The 23,985-nt window shown below is 49.2% G+C and overlaps 1 protein-coding gene across 1 annotated transcript; it reads right to left on the bottom strand.

The window, feature by feature from the left end:
* Nucleotides 1-16,226: 16,226 nt before the first annotated feature.
* On the bottom strand, nucleotides 16,227-21,451 carry LAG3 (lymphocyte-activation gene 3). The gene is made up of 8 exons (XM_010016220.1): nucleotides 21,397-21,451; nucleotides 21,044-21,215; nucleotides 20,653-20,879; nucleotides 20,144-20,401; nucleotides 19,684-19,977; nucleotides 19,047-19,337; nucleotides 18,655-18,770; nucleotides 16,227-16,337 (listed from the first exon to the last, which is right to left on the bottom strand). Exons 1-8 carry the CDS (start codon nucleotides 21,449-21,451, stop codon nucleotides 16,227-16,229), a joined length of 1,524 nt encoding a protein of 507 aa, XP_010014522.1.
* Between the last annotated feature and the right edge of the window lie 2,534 nt (nucleotides 21,452-23,985).

Here is a 23,985-nt window from a genome sequence, read left to right as displayed (position 1 = left end):
CACTGTGGGAATGCTGCTCATTGCTGCAGACTGCAGGGCTGGAAATGCTGTCGCTGCTAAGGGATGCTATCCTGGAAGACCCAAATGCTCTGTTAATAATGGTTGATTTTCAGACCTCGGCACATAGGATCCATGTTCCCCATCAGCACCCGCCCATCCTTCTGTGCAACGAAGTGGAAACTCATTGGTAAAATCACTAGAGCCCTGTGTTTCATCAAAGAATCCAGCTGCAGTGTTCCCTCTAGAGTTTGATATTAAACACAGCATTTTCCTCATCCCTAGGTTTCTGGCATTCACTGGACTGCAGGTGTTTATACTGACAAGAAATCTGTGGGTTTTTTACTTCTCTGTGGCAGGTTACTGCAGTGATTAAGCCTGAACACATACAGGGCTGCTTTAGCAAAAGCACAGCCAGCAGGCTAAGGGAAGTAAATATTTTCCTCTATTTGGCACACCTGAGATCTCCTCTAGGATACAGGATCCAGTTTTGGGCCCCCAGTACAAGATGGATGCCAATAAAGTGGACAGAGTCCAAAGGAGGGCTACTGGGACAGTAAGGAGGTTGGACCACATCATGACAGGAAGCTGAGTTTGGTAGGGAGAAGAGAGCCAAGGAGGGATCTTATTTCAGTCTCCCATTATCTACAGGATATTACATAGAAGGAGCCACGCTCTTCTCAGATGTGCACAGGAAAGGAAGAGGAGGCAGCAGCTATAGGTTGCAGCAAGGAACTAGACATAAAGAAGAAATTCTGCCCACTGAAGATGGTTCAATATTGGAGTAGATGCCAAGAAATACCCGGCAATCTCCACCCTTGGAGATACTCAGAAGTTCCCTGGACAAGGCCCTGAGCAACATACTTGTAGGTTTAGAGTCAACCCAGCTGTGAGCAGGAGGTTGGACTGGAGACCTCTAGAGGTCCCTTGCTATCCAAGTATTTCTGTGTGACTGTTGTGGTTTGAGCCCAGCCGGTAACTCAGCACCACGCAGCCGGATGCTCACTCCCTCCTTTCCCCCCACTCTGGGCACAATGGGGAAGAAAATCAAACGAATGTAAACCCCAGGGGTTGAGATAAGAACAGTCCAATAACTAAAGTATAACACTACTATTACAAATAATGATAAGGGAAATAACAAGGGGAGAGAATATAAAACTGAAAGGGGAAAGAAAAACAACAATCAACACAAGTGATGCACAATGCAATTGCTCACCACCCCCTGAGCAGTACTCAGCCTGACCCGAGCAGCGATCTGGGCCTTCCGGATAACTCCCCCCAGTTTATATACTGGGCATGACGTGCTGTGGTATGGAATACCCCTTTGGCCAGTTTGGGTCAGGTGTCCTGTCTCTGCTTCCTCCTGGCTTCCCTTCCTTCCTGGCAGAGCATGAGACTTAGAAAGTCCTTGGTCAGGGTAAGTGCTACTGAGCAACAACTAAAACATCGGTGTGTTACCAGCGTTATTCACAGAATAAAGCTCAAACACAGCACTGCACCAGCTACTAGGAAGGAGAAAAATAACTGTTACAGCTGAAATTAGGACAGTGATTTTGTGAATCTGTGATTAAGGCCATCTTTAGGTTGTTATTAATATTTTTCTTTAGGTAGGTTTTTGTTTGGGTTTTTGTTTTTTTGTTTTTTTGTTTTTTTTGTCTACTTATTTCTTACCTTAAAAATCTCAATAACCACCAAGTCTGATGTTGTTGGAAAGACTCATTTGAATTCTTAGGACTATTCAACAAAAAGTCTGGGGGGAAGGGAGGAATGAGGACTGAAAGAAGCTGCCTTGATGGTAACAAAACCTGAAGTGGGATCTGGGAGCTAACATCAAATTAGATGAAGTATCTGACTGTAGCAGAGACCAAGTGCTGGCGTCAGCTTCAGCTGGGTGGGCTGTCAAGGTGAAGGGGACCATGGCTGCTGGTGCAAGGAGACTACCAAGGTCTCCATCCCTAAACCAAGACATATCACAAAAAGGAAGTCAAGAAGATAAACTGGCTTTGGAGCAAGCAGAAACAGTGAGGCAATCTCACCTCTTCAAAAGCAAGCACTGCCCATGCCAAGAGCATGATAGACTCGATACTGGAGTTGTGACAAAAAGAAATGCAATAATAATTTTGTACAATATTTATATGTGCAATATTAAGTAGAATATATTCTATTAGAGGATAATTTAACACTGAAATTAATTTAAATGATCAGAGCACTTGAAACTATCAAGGAGTACATTTACATGGAGATCAGGCTACCATGACTGACAATCTGACAGCTAGACAGACATACACACATGCACATATGAAAACTACAGGTCCAAGAGCAAGGCAGCAGCTGTGTGCACCATTAGAAGAGAAATAGATGGCAAAGGCACAGTCAGAGAAGATCTGTGGCTCGCCTTGTGCAAAGCAAAAAACCTATCGAGCCCCAGGGAATATTTGCATGAGTTGTTTTGTGCAAAAATAGTAAACCGAAGAGGCCAGTGCATGTGATTGGAAATCACTTCTAACAGGATGCAGTAGCAGTGATCAAGCAGTTTGCTGGGCTATGCTACAGAATAAAGAAAGGGACAACAACAAGGCATCTGCATGCATCTCACTCTGCAGAAACATCTATAACCAAGAACTGGCGTAGGGCCCTGAGTAAGATCCGTTCCTGAGACGACATAAGAAACCTTGTTCCCGCTGTGAACAGTCCCATCATCTGTCCCAGTGGCACCAGCAGGAAAAGTCAGCCCCCGCTCTAAAGTAATACCTGCAAATTAGCAGGGTCAGTGCTGGGTTTGAAATACTTCAGAGTCATTAAGCTTTATATAAAACCTGAAGGTAATGGAGCAGGTAAAAGTTAATGAAATCGCTGAGTCACACACCATCATTTTGTTTTGGTGGGAATTTCTATTTTCCTGTCATCTTATGGCTTCAGTTTGTTCTTCACCTTCTTGCTACCTGGTTATTGAGCAAAACCACAGAACTAGAGCAGCGTGGGACTGGTGAACTGCTGACCTCTCTCAGCTTGCTAGGTGCAGATTGATTTATCTTTGTTTTTCTGTTTCTTCTCGTGGTTTCACATGTTCTGCATTCCTTCTTCATTCACACTGATCTTTGTATTTCTGTGGCAGATACCTTCAATATGCTGTCTGCCACCTACATGATACGTATCAGCGGGAAAAATGGGTTGCCTTCATCTAGCATTTCTTTCATACATGTTCTCTCCCTGTTTATCTCTACTCCTCATGCATGCCATTTCCTATTTTCCCCTGTCTTTCTCCCCATATCCGCATCCCCCCAGGCCGGATCACAGGGAATGTTACTCTGGAGTTTACAGATCTTGGGGAGCAAGTCTCTGCCATGTTAACTGAGCAAGCCACTCTCATTAGTGGATGCCTGTAGCAGACCCACAGCCTCTTTACAGGCAGCCCAGCTGTATCTGATGGTAGTACTCATAAATTAAGTGGTGTCAGGGAATGTCCCCAGGCACTGGAACACACTCATCAGTCCTGTTAAATTGCTAGTACATTTCCTGACACATTTTTGGCCCAGGACAACCCTTGCTTTCCTGAGCAACTTTTGGAATGCATTTAGGTGATAGCATGGGCCAGGGACCACTCCCATTAGGCGGCTGGCCTGTAGCCAGTTCATTTTGGAGGTTAAGTGAGTTTAATAGCCCAGACCATCTCATGCCAGTTGGCATTTGTGTCAGAAACAGTCCAGACATACTTAATTTATTAGCACATCTAGCAATGGAGGAGCAGGGCTCCCTCCCAAGTGAACACTGATTTCCATTTCATTTTAACTTCCCCCTCTTATTAGACTGGTTTAATTTCTTTCTTGACTTATTTTAATGGTCCCCGCCTCCCTGATGGATAGGAGGGGGAGAGCTGAGGTAGCGCGAGCAGTCTTGCTCCAGGGAATGATGCCTGCAGGACCAAGTCTGGCCTGGAGAACAGCCCCTCACTCCCTCCAGCACCAAGCCCCAGTGGGTGATGGCTGCAGAGAGCTCTCCCTCACTCTGGCACCAGCATGACACAGGAGGAAACTGAAAAAACACACACCAAAAACCCCAGCAACCGCTCCTGCTGCAGAGTTGGCATCTTGTTCCCTCAGTGTGCTCCTGCGCCTCTTTCATGCTGTGCGGTTTGCTTGTTTTCTCCTCTCGCCCTTGCTTGTGGCTGTGTTTTTGATCTGGCAGCAGCTTGCTCACTCTGCCGGGGCGGGGGGGCCTCCAGCCACCCGTCCCCACAAGAGCCCCACACCTCAGGCTCTGCTGCTGCTCTGCACTTCCCCTCGCGGGGACTGCAGCTGCCTTGAGCCCCTGCACATCAGTTGGGTTCGGTGCTTGGGGTTACAGGGCCACCAGTTTACAGGGGCCACCTCGCTTTCTCTCAGTTTAAACATCTAAAGCTAAGCTGATCTGGCTTTTTTATTCAGTAGCAGTTTCTTATTAACATTATTAACTTTATTATTAACTTATCTTATTAACGTCTTATTATTAGCATTAACATCTTATTAACTGATTAATGTTAAAGTATGTTTGCAGTGGGCAGGATGAGAGACCAAATGCCACAAAAATAGCCAGCAGAGGGCAAATAGATGATAGGAGTGAAGGTCATTTCCCCCTCTGCTTAGCCCCATTTCTTTCCTCCTAACCCTCCTCTTTTTGACTCCACAAACCAACTTTCGTCCCACAGTTCGCAACTGCAGTGCAAGGATGACTTTCTAAAGCCACTGGAGTCTTGTGACTAGCAAAAGCACTGAGATGCCCTCCAAAGGCAGGCCCTCCATTGCCCTCCCCAGCCATGTGTGTGCTTGGGATGACGTTCAGATATCATTAACTCAATTGCGAAAATAGAAACAGCAAGATCTTACCATGCAGTTTAGTTGAGGGCATATAGTGACAGGACAAGGGGCAATGGCTTTAACCTGCTAGAGGGGAGACTGAGATGAGCTCTTAGGCAGAAGCTCTTCCCCGTGAGGGTGCTGAGGTGCTGGCACAGGGTGCCCACAGAAGCTGTGGCTGCCCCATCCCTGGCAGTGTTCAAGGCCAGGTTGGACACAGGGGCTTGGAGCAACCTGCTCTAGCGGAAGGTGTCCCTGCCCATGGCAGGGGGTTGGAACTGGGTGAGCTTTAAGGTCTCTTCCAACCAAAACCATTCGATGCTTCTATGATTCTATGATGTGCAGTCCTGAGAGGAGAAGGGTCTATATACATATTGATAAGGTCAGCACAGCAAAATGACTTATTTCTGCCCATCCAGAGTAAAAATACATCCCTCCTTAATTTTTCCCTGGTGAATACAGGGTCCCTGCATGAGGCTTTGGCAGACTGGGTGGGCACCCAAGAACTGCAAGCAGGAACAGGATGGATGCCCAATTTAGATGCGGGAAGCCCTGCTGTACTGCAGGCAGCTTTGGCAGCCATGTTTGTGAAGCACTGGGGAGGATAAAGGAAAAGTCTGCAAATGGAGTTGAGGCTAACGTGCACCAGGGACTTAAGAGGACTTCAGTTTATAGTGGAGTACATTAAGTAGCAACAGGAGCTCATGCACCATGTAGAAAATTATCTGAGGTGGCTGATGAAGGTTCAGTACGATACACCAGCTGAAAGCTGACAAATTCAACCAGAAATGAAACTCCTGATTTCAGCGGTGCAGCAGCCCATGGAAGGGGAAGACAAAGTTCCTTTACTTGTATCCTTAAACTGAAATGATCCTTCCTTCTCTAAGAAAACCTGCTCGCTCAGCTGTCAGCTAGTGGATCAGGCTGCATCGGCAGCCAGTGTCAGGCAAGGGGCCAATCAGCCTGGATTAGCAAAGCAGACCCCTCCAGGCTCATCACATACAGATGTCACGTACAGATGTTCCTGCTTAGCTGGAGACCAGCATCTTCTGATTTTTCAGGCTTTATTTAGAATAAAGTTCCCCTTCCTGGAGGATACATGGAGAAGGTAATAGCAAGTGGCAGCTGGTGGAGGGATGTTCCCCAGTGCATTTCCAGCCCTTGGGCATATACATTCACTAGTGACAGGCCCTCATATCGGATATTTTCCCCTATATGTGGTTTAAAAAGATCTGTTAGATCTTTAATTGAGGCAAAACCGATCCTTCCGTGCTGAAACAGCAACTCATGTGGAATAGAAAGTTTGTAACATTAAAAAAAATGAAACAGATTAACAGATTGGCCTCTTTTCTCAAAGAAAGGAAGAAAGCAAGTTTCCTTACCTCTTTTCCTTCCTTTCTGCTTCTGTGTTTCTGTCTCCTTGTGTTTTTCACCTGCCGTAACTGATCTCACCCAGCTACAGCTTAAACAAAAGAAGAATGAAGTCAATGTTCAGAAAGAAGCTCAACAGCCGTCAGCCTTGATGTCTCCTCCTCTCCAGCTGGAGCATCAGAAAAGTCTTGCTGCTAGTCCAGGTTCTGCTCACATCCACCAGCTCCTCTACGCAGAAGGTGACTTTCCAGATGCGCGCGATTTCAACTCTGGGTGTGAACAGAAATGGAGACCTGATTGAAAGCATGGGGAGAATGAGTGTGTAAAACAGAGAGAGCCTATTGGCCTATATGGCAGCTGATGGGAGGCTGTGACGGGGCTGAAACTTAAAAGCAAATGGTTGGTTCTGCTCTACTGTCAAGGAAAGCTCACAAATTAATGTGTTAGCTGAGCAGATCCCGACCCAGCCTGTGTTTCTGATCCGTTGTAAGACCAAGCCAACCTCCGTTTCCCTGCCTGTCTCCTGCATCACCACTAAGAGGAGGCACCTCTGAGAAGTGGGCCATGGATCTGACCCCAGGGGTAGCACAGGGATGATAACAGAGGAAGAGGGGATCCCTGATGATATGTTAGGGGCACCTGTCTGTGGACTATGGCTGAGATTTGGGGTGAGATGAGAGAAGATGTCCTCTGCATGGGGCACTGTCCTTCCAAAACAGACCACTCTTATGTGGGCTTCCATGGGCTGCAGGTGGACAAGCTGCACCACCTGGTTCACTTCCTCCCTCTCCTTGTTCACTGATCCTGGTGTCTGCAGGGCTGTTTCTCTCATGTTTTCTTGCTCCTTTCTCTCACAGCTTCTGAGCAGGATTTTTTTACCCTTTCTTAAACACATTCTCACAGAGGCAACACCAGCATTGCTGACTGCCTCAGCTTTGGTCTGTGGTGCGTCTGTTTTGGAGCTGGCTGGACATGGCTCTGGCTGAGCTGGCCCCATGTCACATGTGTCCTGCTCACGTCTCACAGAACCCACCCATGTTGCCCCTCTACTACCAAAACCTTGCCATGCAAACCCAAAGCAAGGCTCCTCTTAGGTAACCTGTATCGCTACTGAATCTCAGCTGTTTCCCTTCTCTGTAGGGTGGAGGAGGGGGCTTTTGTGGTTTCCCACCCACATTTGGTGTCTCTCTCTCTGAATCCCGGCCTCAGCTAAGGCAGCGGAAACCCACTGAGCCCCAGACATGGCTGAGATTTCATCTGTGTGCCACCCACTTTTCTCCTCCTGGCAGTGACTTGCCCCTTTGTCTGGAGGATGGGGGTACAAGGAGTAACCAGGCTTTGGAGGAGCAGGGACAGACAGACACATGGAGCAGCAGGGACAGGCAGACACAGTGCTGAATTCATCATGTGCACCACGTGTGAAAAGAACAGCACCAATGAGGCCTTGAGTGCAGTAGCTGGTCCATTGGTGCATCTTTGGAGAAAGATGAAACTGTCCCATGACAGGAAAAGAGCCACCTTTTGTGTGAGACCTGAACTTCCCAGTGTGGGATACAGGCTATGGGATGGGACAGGATGGGATGGGGTGGGGTGAGATGGGGTGGGATAGGAGCCTGCTTTGCCAGTGTCCAAAGCCTTGTTCTGAGACACAGCTCTCCTGTGGGAGACTCCTGCATCACATCAGTGTCTTCAAAACACCCTCGCATGCCTGCAAATAGAAATGTGTGTTCTAGCTGCCAGAGAGGGGATGTTGGTGGAAAAACAGGGCTGAGAAAAGTCTGGTTGGGATTGTAAGACACTGGCATCTTGGGGCTTGAGGCTTTGTGGCATTGAGCTGATTTCTGAGACACAGCTCTCCTGTGGGAGACTCCTGCATCACATCAGTGTCTTCAAAACACCCTCGCATGCCTGCAAATAGAAATGTGTGTTCTAGCTGCCAGAGAGGGGATGTTGGTGGAAAAACAGGGCTGAGAAAAGTCTGGTTGGGATTGTAAGACACTGGCATCTTGGGGCTTGAGGCTTTGTGGCATTGAGCTGATGCTTCGGTTGCGCGGATCCTGGCTTGCATTTGTCTCCCCAGCCAGCTGTAATTTAGAAACACTGGCTTGTTTTATAAGCAGTTGGTTTATGTCACTGCAAATATCCACCAGAAATAGCATTCCCTGAAGGGATAAAGCTTCTGAAATGCACTTGAACTTGCTATAGAGTTGCACGAGGAGCAGGGCTGTGAGTCTGAGGTGACAAAAGCTGCAGGCTTAGCCCCACATGGGCCCATTCTCACCCCAGGGAAGGGATTCAGGAGGGAGCCTCATCTCTCCCAGCTGTGTGGTGAGCAGGTTCCTCTGCGGCTGAGGGCCACAGCGTGCAGTAACGTGTTTGTATCACTTTCATCCAAGCATCTCAAAGTACTTTGCAACGATTAATTAAACATCAAATCCAGGAGGGATGCATAATATCAGCCAGCCGGTCTCACTTCTGAATGTCAGATTTCTCATAAATATGGAACTGGTTTTTAAATTCCGTGCCAGTCTGGTTCTCCCTTCTCTGGGATAGTTGCTGAACTGCACCATAGGGAAGTGGGACTTGCCCAGCACCACGCACTGACCCTGTGGCAGTGTGGCAAGAAGAGCCTGAGCACTGCACACTGCTGCCCCAGCCAGGCCTGTGTCTCCCCTGCAGAGGCATTCCCCACCACCACACGCTGTCTGTCTTTGCTCTACTCCATCACCAGCAACATTTTGCACAGAGAAGCTGTGGCTGCCCCATCCACTGTTCAAGGCCAGGTTGGACACAGCAGCTTGGAGCAACCTGCTGTAGTGTGTGTGAGGTGTCCCTGCCCATGGCAGGGGGTTGGAACTGGATGAGCCGTAAGGTCCCTCGGACACAAACCAGGCTGGGGTTCTATGATTTTTGCAAACTGGAGTTATTGAGTAAGGTATTCTCATAGACCTGGGCGGAGAGAAAAGGCTCCCAGGCTGTGCTACGTGGTCTGTTGTAGTTTAAACCCAGCTGGCAACTAAATAACCCAGCCGAAATCAGGACAAGGTCACAGTCTGCAGGGACACAACATCTACCCGAGGAAGGGCTAAAAAGGGTAGAAAGGGTGCTCAGAAATCGAATGTTGAGAAGGACCTTCTATGGACTCCAGGGGAAAGCCAAGAAACCTCCAGAGGTGGTGTCCTTAAAACCAAGTTCCTTGCATGTCAGTGAGGGCTTAGGAGTGTGCCTGTGAACTCCAATGGGTAAAGGATACCCAGATGTATTGGAAAATTGGTTATTGCTCAGTGGTATCAGAGAGAAGGAAGGACTAGTGTTGAACACAGCATGAAAACAGTATCTTCAGGCACCTGGATGTCACTGGCTTCAAAGGCTGGGAGCTTTCTCTTTGCAACAGAGTATCTGGTGCTCGATGAGAGGCATTTCTGGTGCTCGACATGCAGAGCTAGAAACAACCAGCTACCTGGTGAGGGGGCCTGGTGGTTTGCCCCAGCACAGCTATCTATGGACCTTGAAAAGGAGGAAAGGCTCCTAGGTTGTGCTGGCGGGAGATATCTCTCTGTAAGTGCTTGGAGTCTCTCTGCAGAAGTTTTAATTGGGAAGAGAAGACTCTCTAAGCAGCTATCATGAAGGTTCATTTGCTGATCACAGTGGAAAGTGGGGAAATCTCCAGAGATGTTCTTCATTAGCAAAGGGTCCCTTGTATTTTGCCAGGAAGTATGAAGTCTGATGGAGAAATACTAGCCAGATGTGTCAGGGACTGCTTGGGGGCACTGGAGAGAGGGACAGTCCAAGAATCATGAACTGCAAAAGTGTGTCACTAAGAGTGACAGGGGCTAATGTGAGCCTAAACAAAACAAAGCTGATGTTAAAGATGTGAGAGAAATGCAACAGGTAGGAGAGAAGTTGATGGGAGAGTTTTTAAGGAGCTGTATCAGACAGGTATTATTTACTATCTTCTTACAGCTTTAAGCTGACAAAAGGCAGATTGAGATGAGCTCTTAGGCAGAAGCTCTTCCCTGTGAGGGTGCTGAGGCGCTGGCACAGGGTGCCCAGAGAAGCTGTGGCTGCCCCATCCCTGGCAGTGTTCAAGGCCAGGTTGGACACAGGGGCTTGGAGCAACCTGCTCTAGTGGAAGGTGTCCCTGCCTGTGGCAGGGGGTTGGAGCTGCCTGACCTTTAAGCTCCCTCCCAACCCAAACCAGTCTGTGATTTTATGATTATTAATGACCTTGGCAAAAAGAAGGGGGAAAAGTTGGTGACAGTATTTGTTATGATGCACAACTGGAGAGGTTTCATCAGTACAGAGGGTCTGGAATATCATGCTGGAAGCAGCTTGAGGCTCAGAGCATTGAAGTGGGATGTGATTCAACAGCACATGCCGTAAGGTTTTGCTTCTGAGTAGTAATTATAAGTATTTTTGCATTAACTTCCTTAGGCTGAAGCAAAGGGGAAAAAGGCCCCGAGCGCATCAGCCGGTCACTGGAGAGCTGAGTCACGGGTGCTCACAGCGCAGGAGGAACAAATGATGGATGTTCCCGATAGTGCAAGCGCGAGGGAGGGGGAATTCCTGTCCGGCGTGGACACTAGATGGCGGCACAAACCTGGTCCAGGGAGATGAAGGCACTAAGCCACGGTGAGGGGCGAGGAGCGAGGGCCGGCCAGACCCAGCCGTGCCCCCCCGTGCTGCCCCCCGCAATCACCCCACAGCCCAGGCTCCCCTCGCAACCTGCATCACCCGCTGGTGATGGGGGAACAAGCCTTCGGCAGCGGGCAGCCGGGGCTTTGGGATGCGGGATGCCTGGGGCTGACTGGGGGGGTGGGCAGGGGGGGGCCGTCGGTCCTGCGCTTACCCGGGGGCAGGTTTCGAAGGGCTGGGAGTGCCTGAACGGGGGGTCCAGGCTGAGCTCCTGCAGCCCCTGCAGCTTGGTAGGGGTCTACTGGTGCCTCCTCCTCGATGTTCCATGAAAGCAGGGGTTGCTGCCCTGGTGACAAGAGAGGAAGACACCCAGTGCTTGTAAAAGAAGAGGAACCTCTGTAAGAACGAGAATGAACAAGTCCTTCCTAAAGCTGCCCTGGTGCTTTCACCTCCTACTGTTTCTCCTGCACACTGAGAGTGTCCTATGTTGTCTTACTGCAAGACCCTCTGAAACTGATCCCATTAGGTGGAATGACATCCATGTCAGACTACACACAGCTTTTGGAGCCAGTTGCATTGAACTGACAGGCCAGCAAGGTGGAAACCTAGGAATAGAAGCTCTTGAACATGGTGGAGTCAACAGCTATGTAATAACTGTCCCAGATGCCTTGAATCTTAGTGGGTGGCAAAAAATGTAGGTCCTAAACCAGCATTCCCATGAGGAGCTTGATTTGAGAGAACCTTTGGAAGGCAAAAATGCAGAACCCCAGATATTCTGTGTTTCTTCATTGCTGCACTGAAGTGTTGAAGAAATCCAAGTAGAGTAGTAAGGCATGAGAGGTTTCTTGGCAGAATTGGTGCTGATAATCTTCCTACTAGTTGGCCAGGCAGGTAAGAAATCAGAGTGCCTCCGTGGCCTAGGGAATTCCAGATTTGGTTCCAATTTCTTATTATTTCTTAAAGGCTGTGCAGAACATGCCAAGACCACAACAGATGAGTTGTTTCTAGTTGCTTCTTCGTCAGATTACACTATTCACTAGCACTTCCTTGGCCCCTCACTTGAAATCCCTCAGACATCTTGGATGCAGAACAGCTGGACCTAGTTCTGATTACTTTCTTTCTGATAGTATTGGGGGATTTTTACAACAAAAGATTAATTTGGGATTAAAGATTAAAGCCTGTTCCTGAAGGATGCAACCCATGAAAGGGACCCACGCTGGAGCAGCCTCTTCCTGAAGGATGCACCCCGTGGAAGGACTCACACTGGAGCAGTTCATGTAGAACTGAAGCCCATGGGAAGGACTCAAGTAGAAGTTCATAGAGAACTGTCTCCTGCAGGAGGGACCCCATGCTGGAGCAGGGGAAGAGTGTGAGGAGTCTTCCCCTGAGGAGTGAAAGGGGCAGAGACAATCTGTGATGAACTGACCACAACCCCCATTCCCTGTACCCCCACACCGCTGTGGTGGAAGAGAAAATCAGGAGTGAAGTTAGCCTGGGAAGCAGGGAGGGGTGGGGTGATGGTGCTTTAGGACTTGGTTTGATTTCTCATTATCCAACTCTGATTCGTTTGGTAATAAACTACATATATTTTCTTCAGATGAAGTCTGTTTTGCCCATGATGGCAACTGGTGAGTGTATCTCCCTGTCCTTATCTCAGCCCATGAGGCCTTCATTCCGTTTTCTCTCCCCTGTGCAGCTGAGGAGAAGAGTGATAGAGTGGCTTGTGGGCACCTGGCTTCCAGACAGGGTCAACCCACCACATTCTGGTCCATTGACAATATTCATCTATGATTTTTGCACCTGTAGCTGTATCCGTGTGGAAAAGCATCCCGTCTCTTTCCTTCGCATGACATTTGCTTTATTTGCTCTTTATTTGCTGTTCCTACTTATTGACTCCACTTGGGGCAGACTTCCAGATTTGTTTGCTTTATTGTACAGACTCTTGGTCCTTCCACTTCAACTCTACTGATTTACCTTGTGCCATCCTGATTCAGATTTCCTTGAGGTCTGTCAAGCAGCTCAGTGACCGTACCTGTGGCTTTTGTTGATGCCCTGTATTTTGTCAGTGATGCTCATCTGCATGAATTGCTCTGCTGGTTACGAAAGCAAGTCTCAACATCTGTGAAGCTTCAGATGTCATACTTCAGACAGAGCTGGTGGAATTTGTCTTTATACTCAACCATATCTGAGGCCTCATAGATGGTGTCACACATATTTTACACCTCAGACACCATTGTTCTCTCTATCACAAAGAAAGTATTTTCAGGAACTGCTACCAATGTTATAATGATTGTGGAGGTACCTACTGCACACCCAGGTCTTGCAGTGTAGTAGCCAAACTTACTCTTGTAGTAACCGAACAAACTCTTGTAGTAACCAAACATAACTGCGTAAATTCCTCTGGTCAAACTGGCTCCAAGTGTGATCAGATTCATGAAGTAAGACTTGCAGTAAATAATCCAGTGCTTGGCCATCTTGAACAGCTCACACCTTCTCCTTGTCCCCTAGAAGCTTCAGGGTTAACAGGGGCAACAGATTGACCCTGCACAGGGATGAGTAGAACAGCTCTGCTGTGCACCTGACACTGGAAGCAAAGAGGAGGATTAAACTGCCAGTTGTCAGCAGTGGGGCTCAAAAGAGCCTGAATTAAGATATGTGAATCTAGTGTTCAAGGAGGTAAGCAGCAAGAAGACCAAGTATATAGACAACATGAAGCTATTTGAATTTGTTAGAAGATGAGATAATGACGAGCTTTGGAGACATGTAAGCAAGCTGTGCTCATCAGCAACAGGAAGGCAAATGAAATTCAGCATCACTGCTCCCAAAATCATGTAGCTGGAGGGAAAATGTAAACTGCATAAATATTTCTGGGCTTTGGCCTACTGTAACTGTACCAGGTGAGGGGACGAGCTCCAGGCACCATGACAGATGTCTCACCAAGAGCACAGTGAACAGCTCGGTAGAAGCTCAGCATCACTGAGTGGGGAACAACAGTCAGAAAAGCAGACAAGACACTGGGAGCCGTGAAGGGCAGGATGGAAATGGCGTGGAGAAGGCACCGTGCCTCCATGTAAGGCAGCACTCCTTTCCCACTGGGCTGCTGCCTCCTCTTCCAGAGCAAAGGATCCAAAGAGAGTTAACCATGCATAGAGATGGACCTGAGCAAACTGTAAGGGAGGAAGTCCCCAAAATCTGCGATTTGTACCTGAACAGCAGTGAGTCAGGAGGGGACGAGGAAGATAGAAAAAGGGATGTGATAAAAGGCAGTAGAATAGTGACTGGCTAAGAGATGATAGATTAGGAGTCCTTCTTCCAGCCTTTGTGACAGGAGAAAACAGATGATGAAAGCAGAAAGCTTTGAATTCAAAACTGATAAAGGGAAACCATTTTCACACAGTGAGTAAGCTGACCTGAGGACTGATTGCCAGAGGAAGTCAGAGACTACAAGAAAACAGCAAAGTTTAAAGACAGACCAGGCACACATCTGAGCAATGAGAACATTCGAGCTGGTAACAAGCAATGCTAACACTATTACCTACAGGAGGAGAGAGAGAGCGTCCCATTGTATATGAGAAGAGAGAGTAAACTGCTGCCAGGCACGGGGAGAATATGATGTAGTTCTGCTGAATGCTTTATTGCCCCTTAGCCCCGCTGGGCCTAACCCACCTTTCCTCTACCTCCAAAGCATCTGGCAGAGAGAGGACACTGAGCTTGACAGATTACCCCAACCTGAAAACACCTGCAGCATTATCATTTGCCTAGGAAGATGCCTGGTACCAGGCTGGACTGTGCTGCCTTATGTTGTTCCTATTTCAGTGTCTGTCTGTGATTGCATGGGACAGTTGAAGCAGACAAGTCTACCTCACACCTCAGCTGCATTTCTCTAGGACTCGGTGGAGAAATGGGTATCCTTTTCAGTAAAAGACATGGATAGCTGAACAGCTAAATCACTGTGGAGTCCAAACATGCTCCACAGAATAGGCTAATTGTGACTTCTTGGGTGCTGCTCCACTACTTGCAGTATGAAGATCCCTGAGTGCATTCACTATCTGTGCCTGAAGGACCTGAGTACCTGTCTCCCCCAGCTCTTGGGGGAGAAAGGTGAGAGCCACACAGCAAGAAAGCCTCTTCATGTGCCTGCTGAAATAATGAAAAACTGGCTTGGTAGTGAAGCCCTCTCCGCAAGTCAAGAGAATCTTCCATCCTAAACACTGAGAGATCAGCTTTTGTACCACCATCTCCCTAAGCAGCCACAGCTTAAGGACCCATATGGGAGAAACTACACGTGACTCTCTTTACTAGTGAAGCTTTCTCTGGGGTGGCATGCAGTGACTGGTCAAGCACAGTACTGCTGTCCTCCATGGCTGTTTGGAGAGGAGGTGAAGAACATTCTCTAACTACATGAAACCTAAACATATTGGGGGTCTTGAGAGATGGGGCCTGGTGGACTCATGCTTTCTAAGTACACCCTTTAGCAGGAGGAGAGTGACAGAGAGCCATAACATGAATCAAAGATCTATCAGGAAAATGTGAGGGCTAAAGGAATAAATGAATCAACAGGGGCAGGCAGACAGGAGAAAAAACAAAAGACTCTGAAACACAGAAAAAAAGGAGATTTAACTTGTGATTCTTTCTTCTCTAGTGGCATTTAATTTCCCCTTTCCCACTGTGAAAATGTCAGAAATGAATGGGCAACTTCAGTAACACAGAACTGAAAGAGAAAGAGCAGGCAGGAAAGTCCTTAGAAGCTGCTTGCCACAGGCAAGAGGTACACTCAGCACCATCACCAGGTGCGATCCCCCCAGGCACACACAGGGGACAGCGGGTGTTTTTGTCAGACAGGTTTATTTTAGTTTCTAAAATGAGTTTCTAATAAAATAAAGCGCTCAAAATGTGCAACATGTGCAATCCTCTGTGGGGTCCCCTTTGCCACTGAATGAGCGCAAGAGCAGGGCAGTGTGGGTGAATTCCCTATGGCTAGGGGGGGGGGGGGGGGGGGGGGGTGGAGAAAACGCCATTGGGCTGCAGGGAAGCTGGGTTCCAGCCATCTCCTTCATCCAAGTGTCCCAGCTTTGAAAGGCTGTGAGAGAGGCCATGAAGGAGGGGCAAGGGGTGGGAGGGAGAGGTGTCACTGAAGTAGGCAATAGTTACTGACTCAAATAGTCCCGATTGCTCCAAAGCATCTGTGCTGCTTGCCAACCTACTGCAGAGGTGAGTCTTGTTTTGCCCTGGTATGCAGCTTCCAGCCCTTTTGCAGGTACAGATCTCCCACAGCCTCCTGCTATGTTCACACCATCCCTAGACCCTCCTGAGAGGTCTGCATAGTGCCTATCTCTCTGCAGCATGGCACACAGAGCGTCATCATCCCATGCAGACTGGGTCCTGCTCCCATCAGCACTCAGTTTGCTGGATCTTCTCTTTCTGGTTTTCCTCTGCCTCCTTCTTCCTCGGCACAGTGATTGCAACCATCCCATCCAGCGCTGGGAAGGCAGGAGACCGTGCCTGAAAGGGAAGAAAGAGGCAATATCAAGCATGGGAGGGAGACTGAACGGCACAAGTCTGGGCTGCCATGGAAGACGTGGTCCTACTGCTTGCAGCCACAAGGTTCCTGTTCCCTCCTACAGCCACAGAAGAGCCCCAGTCCCACTCTCCGAGACATGCAGTTTCTTCTGGGAAAGGCTGGCTCAACACTATCCTTTGTGGTGTCATAGGCATAAGGAATAACAAAGACAGGACATGCTCAAGAGAGAGTAAAAAATGATGTGGGAAATGGTCAGGCCATTGCCAGGTTCAATGGTATGCCTGATTTCACATCACCTTTTCAGGGAAAATAGTTAAAGGCATGAAGTTTCCTGCAAAACGAGGTAAGAATAAATGAAAGACAGAATCACTTTCACATCTTGCTTTAACAAGTGACTTTCTAGACAATGGAAAAGAGGTAGATCCCAGGGCTCCTGATAACGGAAAAGTATATGGTGACACACAGAGAATTAATACAGCAAGAAAGATGAGATTAGTGGAAGAATGGCATGGTAGGTGTGATGTCAGCCAAGAGGAAGGGACTGGGATTTTGCTGACAGATTTCTGTCAGGCTGTAGAGAAATTATTAGCACAAGTCTTCAAAGATAGGCGTGGGACCAGTCATTAATAGCACAGAGACTGTGGAAGTGCTAATGAATTATATAGCTGATAAAGCTAAGGAGCCTCAATCGGAAGAAAGAGGAAGAAAATGTCATCCAAGACCCATAGGAGAATGGAGCAGCAACCTGAATGACCAGGTGAATGGAATGCAACCCATCAAGGGATGCCAGTGAGCAGCCAGTGTCCAACCCATGCAAGAAGAGTAAATGTAATCTCACAGAATGCCCGCAGAGAGAAAACAAGAGAAGGGCTAAAATCTGTGCTCAAGACACCTAATCTGACCTCTCATCCTTTGGGATGAGCCCTCTGGGGAGACTGTGCAGAGAAGGGCATGAGGACCACTTGTGGATGGAGAATTTGTGCTGCAACAGAAGAGCTTTACTTACTTGGCAAAGCAGGCTGTAAGGGCATATACAAATGCTTTGAGGTGGTAAATATCCTGTTTAGTGACACCCAGGTCCAGCTATTTGCTGCTAGCTGAGGCTTTACTCTTATACAGTCAAGAGGTTCCTTTCCAAGGTTTTGGGCCAGAAAGGGTGGTTCTGATCATCTTGTCCTGCACTTGCATAGTCTCGAAAGCCACCCTGAAAGTGTTGATTTCTGCCTCAGATTACCCTTTACCACCAGTGCTGATTAAGGACCAGTGATGAAGAACCAGTGACAAAGGTCCAGTCTGGGGTCCTAGTGATACCCACAGCGGTTTCTATAAAATGTCAATTTTGTTTCTGTTCTGATGCTGCCTTCAGCCTCCAGCCCCTGGGATTTGCTAAGGGTTTTTATCAGTGCTGTCACATCCATCATCTTCAGCTCAAGGCAGGTTCAGGGCACCCAGTTCTTTCACCAGGGCAAGCTCTCCCAACCTGAGATCTGAGCCCCTGGTCCCTTCTGCACTGAAAGGGGATTTTCATTGTAGGCCCTTTCCAAGAAGCTAAGTAGAGGGCAACTACATCACAGCTACTCCCAAAAAGTGTCGTTTGCCAGCAAAGGGAAACCCTAAAGGAAGAATCTGACATGTAAAGGATTTGCAGAGAAACAGTATGAAAACTGCTGAGAAACAGTCTTGTCTTGTCTGCATGTTTTTTTTCCAGTGGCATGCTGGGGAGGGGTCAATCCTGGTCTGGTCTTTGGGATCATAAAGGCAAGGCAGAGTTTTCAGGAGACAAGATACTGGAGCAAGCTGAGCAAATTAAGGCAGTTAGTTGCTGGAAGTCTGAGCCAGCCACAACAGACCAGCATAGAGATCAGCATCAGGGGACCAGCAGGCATTTATATGGAACAGGAGACTGTTACATCAAAGCATCCAGTTAAGGAATAAGAAAGGACACCTACAAAAGCCTGGAAATTAACCCTCCCCTATTACAACATGGCTTGATCTCTGAGAGAATTAACAAGAAGCTTTTCAAGGCTGGTCTGTGATTGCCCCCTAGGGGGTTTTACTCCTCCTCTGAAGCGTCTGGCATCCGCCATATGAATGCTTTGGTTAGTCAGACCTGCTGGTGCCCAGGATACAGCTTTTGCTTCATGTCCATGACACCCCCAAAGGCTGCCCAATTCCCATTCTTCCTCTGGCTGCTGTGCCCCTGGGACATTTCACTGCTGTCTCTAGGACACCCAGGGTAAGGTCAAATAAGGGCTGATGTACAGGAAAACTAACAGAAATGAGGTGATGGATACTTACCCTTTTTTGTAGGGCCAGAGCCAGAACACAGACTGTAAGCAGGAGAAAGAAGGTGAGTGTGAGCCCAAAAGTAACCTGCCCACTGAAGATGGTGGGAGGGCTGGAGACCTGGGCACCTGTAAGGAGGAACCACTGTTAGGAAGAAGGGTAAGGTTGATTTTGCACTGGGGCAAGGCTGGAACTGCACAAATACAAGCAAACAGGAAAAGGGTGCAGGGTGCTGGGAGCAGCAACAGGAGGAACTGATGAGAGCTAAGACAAGATGACAGCAAGATAGGATCCAAGCTGTCAAAGGGGAGATGAACAGGGTGAGGCTGAGACAGGAAAGGGCAGTAGGGAATTGAATAGGGTGAGAAGAAGGGATTTGGCTATGGATCCATGGGGGACAGTACCTGTGATCTGCAGACCATACTCCACTGCTCCCAGTCTGCCTTCTGGGCCATATACACTGCATTCCCATGTGCCCGAATCCTTTTGTGACACATGGCGTATTTCCAAGGTAGGGCCCATCTGGGATCTGTAGCCCCCCAGGTTATGGGAGGTGGCCACAGCCAGCTTGCTGTTAGTGGGGGGTGAATCAAGCTGCTTCCACTGGAAACGTTCATGTCCCTGAGGGTGTGTGAGGCTGCAGGTGAGCAGCAAGTGACACCCCTCAGAAACCGGTCCTTGGATGTTTGGAGTGACTGCAGCAAAGGAAAAAACAATACCCTCAGGAATGACTACACGCAGGTCCACAACTCTTTGTTATCCCTCCTTCTTCTGCTAAACACCTCCTTTTTTACCCCCTCTAATTTATTTTCTTTGTCTTCCTCAGTCTCTAGAAGAAGAATCAAGTTCTCCAGGAAAACCCCTGCTTTCAGCAGAGTCCAGTGTAGTGCAATGCCCTGAACAGAGAACTTGTTTCCCAACCTTGGGTGGGAACTTATAAGCAGAAGCAACCCATGCTCATGCACTGATGTGTGAGGAGGTTTATCTGCAAGCAGTGTGGGACCCATGAGGAGTTATGCACCTCCCTGTCTCTCCCCTCACCTGTAACCACTGCCAGGGTCACGTCCCTGCTGATCGTCCTGCTGCCCACAGAGACAGCACAGCGGTACTGTCCTGCATCACCTGGCCCCACCGCAGGGAGATGAAGGGGGAAGCTTCTGCTGCTCGAATTGTGGGCGATGCCCCAGTCTTGCATGTGTCCTCCTGCAAGGTGGCTCCAGTGGGCTGTCACCACATTGATCCCAAAGGCGCTAGGAAGGTAGCTCAGGGTGCATGGTAAATCAGCTGCAGAACCAGCTGCAGCATAGACCACGGGGTTGGCTGGGCCATCAAAACCTGAGCCAGAGAGAGGACAATGTGGGGTGGTAGCTGGAAAAAGCTCCACAAGGAAGTGAGGACAGGGTGGGTGGGAGCTGAGAAGCTGAGGCCACTAGGTTTGGCCAGTAATATCAGGCTGAGCAACTTTGGGATGCAGCAGTAGCAATGCAGAGGCTGAGCTCACCTAGAATTTGCAGGTTGTACATAGCAGAAATGATCTCGTTATCGGAGTATCTGAGCTGGCAGCGCCAGGAGCCCGCATCACTCATGGCTGGCCGGAGGATGGAGAGAGCCCCATGCGAGGAGCAGAAGGTCCCAGAGGTGGGGGCCAGGTGCCCATTGTGGAACCAGCACGTCTCCACAAGGCTTGCATGGTGGCTGGAGTTGCACCGCAACAAGAGCGGCTCGTTTTCTACCACAGGGCTGGGCGGACTGAGGGTTACTGTAAGGAAAAGTAAGTGGCAGAGGGGGAAGCTGGGATCACAAGGGGACTGTCCCTCCTGTCCTAGCTCTGTCCCTCAAGCAGCCCTTTCTCCAGAGCTGAGAGCAGACATCAGGAAGCTGTGTGCTTCCAGGATGCATCTGCCTGTGCTCTAACCTGCTCTGGTAGACATGGCATCTCCTCTCCGTCCCACCCTTACAACCTCCCCAGTCCTAAACCCAGTGATCCCTAGGTTTTCCATTTCCTCCTACCTGTGATTACCCCCAGGTCCACGTGGCAGCTCTGCACCTTGGTGTTGTACACCACCTGCGCCTCATAGAGCCCGGCGTCCTCGCTCCGCACAGGGCTGATGTGCAGGGAGAAGTTGCCATTGCGTAAGGCAGAGTCCTGGACTGACACTCGGGGCTTCATGGGCAGCGCCGTCTTCCGGAGCCCCGAGCCCTCCACCTCCAGCACTATATGTGGCTCCTGGTGGGTGCTGCGGGTGGGACAAGTGAGTGGCTCGTGCTGGAGGCACCAACGAGATCAAGGAGCGGGAAGCAGGAAGGAGGGAATGTGGGGAAGGAGAATAGGGGCTCAAAGTCTCTCACACCCTCCCCAGTCCCCCCACAAGGACATGGATCTGTCCTGGCCCTGGAGTACCTTCTCCCAAGCCGCTTCCACAGCACAGATGTCTTGTCAGGCAGATGCTTCCAGCTCTTCCCCATCTTTTTGCGGCTCAGGTAGCAAGGCAACACAGCTGAACTGCCCACTCTGGCCCATACTTTCTGCTTTCTGCTTCTCACCTCTGCTGCTCCTGGTAGGATGTGGCCAGCTGTAATGAGATGGAGGGCTGAGCAAAGGGTGGGACTCACAGAGCAGAGAGCAATATCTGCCCATCTTCAGTGGAGTTAGAAGGGCACAATCTCCCTTCCAGACCTGTCAGAGACCAAGTAACAGCTAGATTCAGCTTACTGAGCTACTCTGCCCTCCCTAATATATTCAGCCCCTCTTACCATTGAAAGCCAGCAGAGTGAAGGTGAGGAACAGCACCAGGGTTACAGGCCTCATGGTGGCATCCAGCAGAGGCAAGAGGCTGTGTCTTCCCACTCAGGTCTGTGCTTGGTCAGGTCCAAATCTTTAAGAGATCAGCAAAAATGAGGCACAAGCAAAGAAGATGTTGGAGTGGGAGGATGAACAAAGAGGGGCAGCTGGACGTGCTTGCTCTTCTGCTGCCCCTCTTTTTCTGATCAAAGCATTTCCCTAGATGCCCTTATATTGCAGGTGGGCAGCTGATTTCCCCATATCACTAAGAGGATGCGTCATGGCCAAGAAACCAGTATAAAGTCTGCAGCACGTGCAGGCAGAGCTGAAGCCAATGTGAGAGAGGAGGGAGGGACCAGAGACACTGCTCTAAGCATCTTTGAGTGGAAATTCTTTGGGTCGCTGTTGTTTTTCTTACAGGTTTCGCTTCTACATAGACAGTGGAAAAAGTGTAGAAGACACTTCCCAGCAAGTGCCCTTCATGTTTTTCTTTCATCTCTTACCTTTTTTGGTTTGATCTTTCCGCCTCTTTCAGCTTCTCACTAATTGTTTCAGGGCTTTTGAGAACACGTTGGTCTTTTTTCTGCTGTTCTTTTATTTTTGTTGTGTTTGGGTTTTTTCCTCCCTCTCCCTCCATTTAATCCTTCAAATGTGCCCGTTTCACAGGCAGCATGAGGAAAGAGTCTGTGGTGACCTCCAACCAGGCCACATGTGACCCATCAATCCAGAGCCCTGGAGTAATATAGGACAAAGCTGAGGTGGTCCAAGGAGGTAGAGAGGAGCATCCAGGAGAAGCAGCCAGCAATGAGAAGAGGGTCTGCACACTGGCACTGCGAGGGGGGTGAGGAAGGGACCCTCCTTCTCCAGCAGCACTGGGGAAAACCCACCTGAGTTTGTGTGCTGAGGGTGCTCATCCCAGCTCCCATGTAGCTGATAAGCTTTGCATAGGGCAATACATTTCCATCCATGTGTCTCAGCTTGGGGCCCCTTTTGCCTCAGAGAACCCACCACTGTTGTGGCTCACACTTTCCAACAACCCACTGACTCTGGCTCTTTCAGACTTAATCAGCCCTTCATGATGGGTGTCAGACAGCCAAGCCCCTTGGCAGCTCATGCCATGAGGGTGGGCTGATGGTGAGGGAAGGGACGTGACTCAGAGCAGGCACTTCTTTACTGTGGAAGGATCCTTGCTCACTCTCTAGTTTTCCTCAGCTGGTGGTGAAGGTGGAGGATAAAAGAGAGCAAGTGGTACGCCTCATTTCAGCAGCCCCTGCTGTGGTGACAGCTCTCATCTCTTTTATCGCACACAGCTCTTCAGCCTCCTGAAGAGTTGTATTGGTGCACAGGAACCTGGTGCAACCTTGTGTGCCTCCACATCCCCAGGGAACTGCTCTGAAGTGGTCCTTTGTGCCCCTCTGTGTTACACAGCCCATGGGATCATGTGAGAGAGGAAGAGAGGAGAGAAGATGGGGGAGAACTTGTGACGGTTAGCAGGAGGTGTTTTTTCCTCCTCTTCAAGAAAAACAGTTTGTGGTGCCCGGTCCAAGCAGAAAGCACCAACCTTTCTTTCCCCTGAATCAGCAGTGCGAGAGTGGTGTGAGAGTGTGGGTGAAAGAAGACGAGAGAGAGAAGGGAGATGGAACCATGGTGGGGAGGCACGTACGGCTCCACCACCCAGCACCATGAGCTCCCCCTCTCCCAGCTTCACCCAGGGGACACATTGAACTCACTGCTCTCCCCTTCCATCCACATCCACTCTGCACTCTAAGCCTCAGCACCCTGGTGCTATTCCCTTCTAGTCCCCAAAACCACCCTTCATCGCATCCCTGTCTAGGAAATGTTTTCTTCTAGGAAACAGCAAAGGACAGACACTTATTCCCATCCTGCTTCCCAGGGGGTGGTCCCAAAGAGAGCCCAGAGAAGTGCCAGGGGCCGCCTGGCACTGGGGGGCACTTGGGCTGAGGGGTTATTATGCTGAGTGAGCATGTTATGAAATGCAGGGTTTGGAGGTACCATTTTACTCAGCACCAGCTATCTTTAGCAAAGACACCTGTGACGTTCAAACGACCCATTTGAAATGCTGACTCCTGCAAATGGCATTTTCGTCATCTCCCAGAACAGGACCCGCCACAGAAATAACAGTGACCGGAGCAAGAGCAGCACCGGGGCATCTTCTCAGAACTGCCTGCATGGCTACCCCAGGCAGAGGGGCTGACAGGGTCGTGTGGAACGCCAGCAGAGCCATGAGGAAGGAGAGGCAGGCTATGACAGGAGTAGCACAGGACAGGGATGAAGAAGCGCAGCTCACTAAATACTCCCTTGTCTGTGTTAGGCATTAGGTAGCTTCATCCGGGTTCCAGACTTACCCGCAGCAGTCACCTCGCACACAGCCTTCATACATTGCTTTTCTTGTCTGTTTTGACATGTCTTGGGGGTGCAAACTCCACTTACCAAGAGAAGTAGGAATAGAAAACACTATTCTGCAGAATCATTGAGTTAGTCTTGCGAAAGGAATTTTCCATTGTTTCCAGATTTCTGTGATACCACGTTTCTCTCTGAGT

Source organism: Nestor notabilis, unplaced genomic scaffold (genome assembly GCF_000696875.1).
Source record: "Nestor notabilis isolate BGI_N333 unplaced genomic scaffold, ASM69687v1 scaffold1846, whole genome shotgun sequence".
Classification (NCBI taxonomy): Eukaryota; Metazoa; Chordata; class Aves; order Psittaciformes; family Psittacidae; genus Nestor; species Nestor notabilis.
This window is presented reverse-complemented; position numbering and strand designations above follow the sequence as displayed.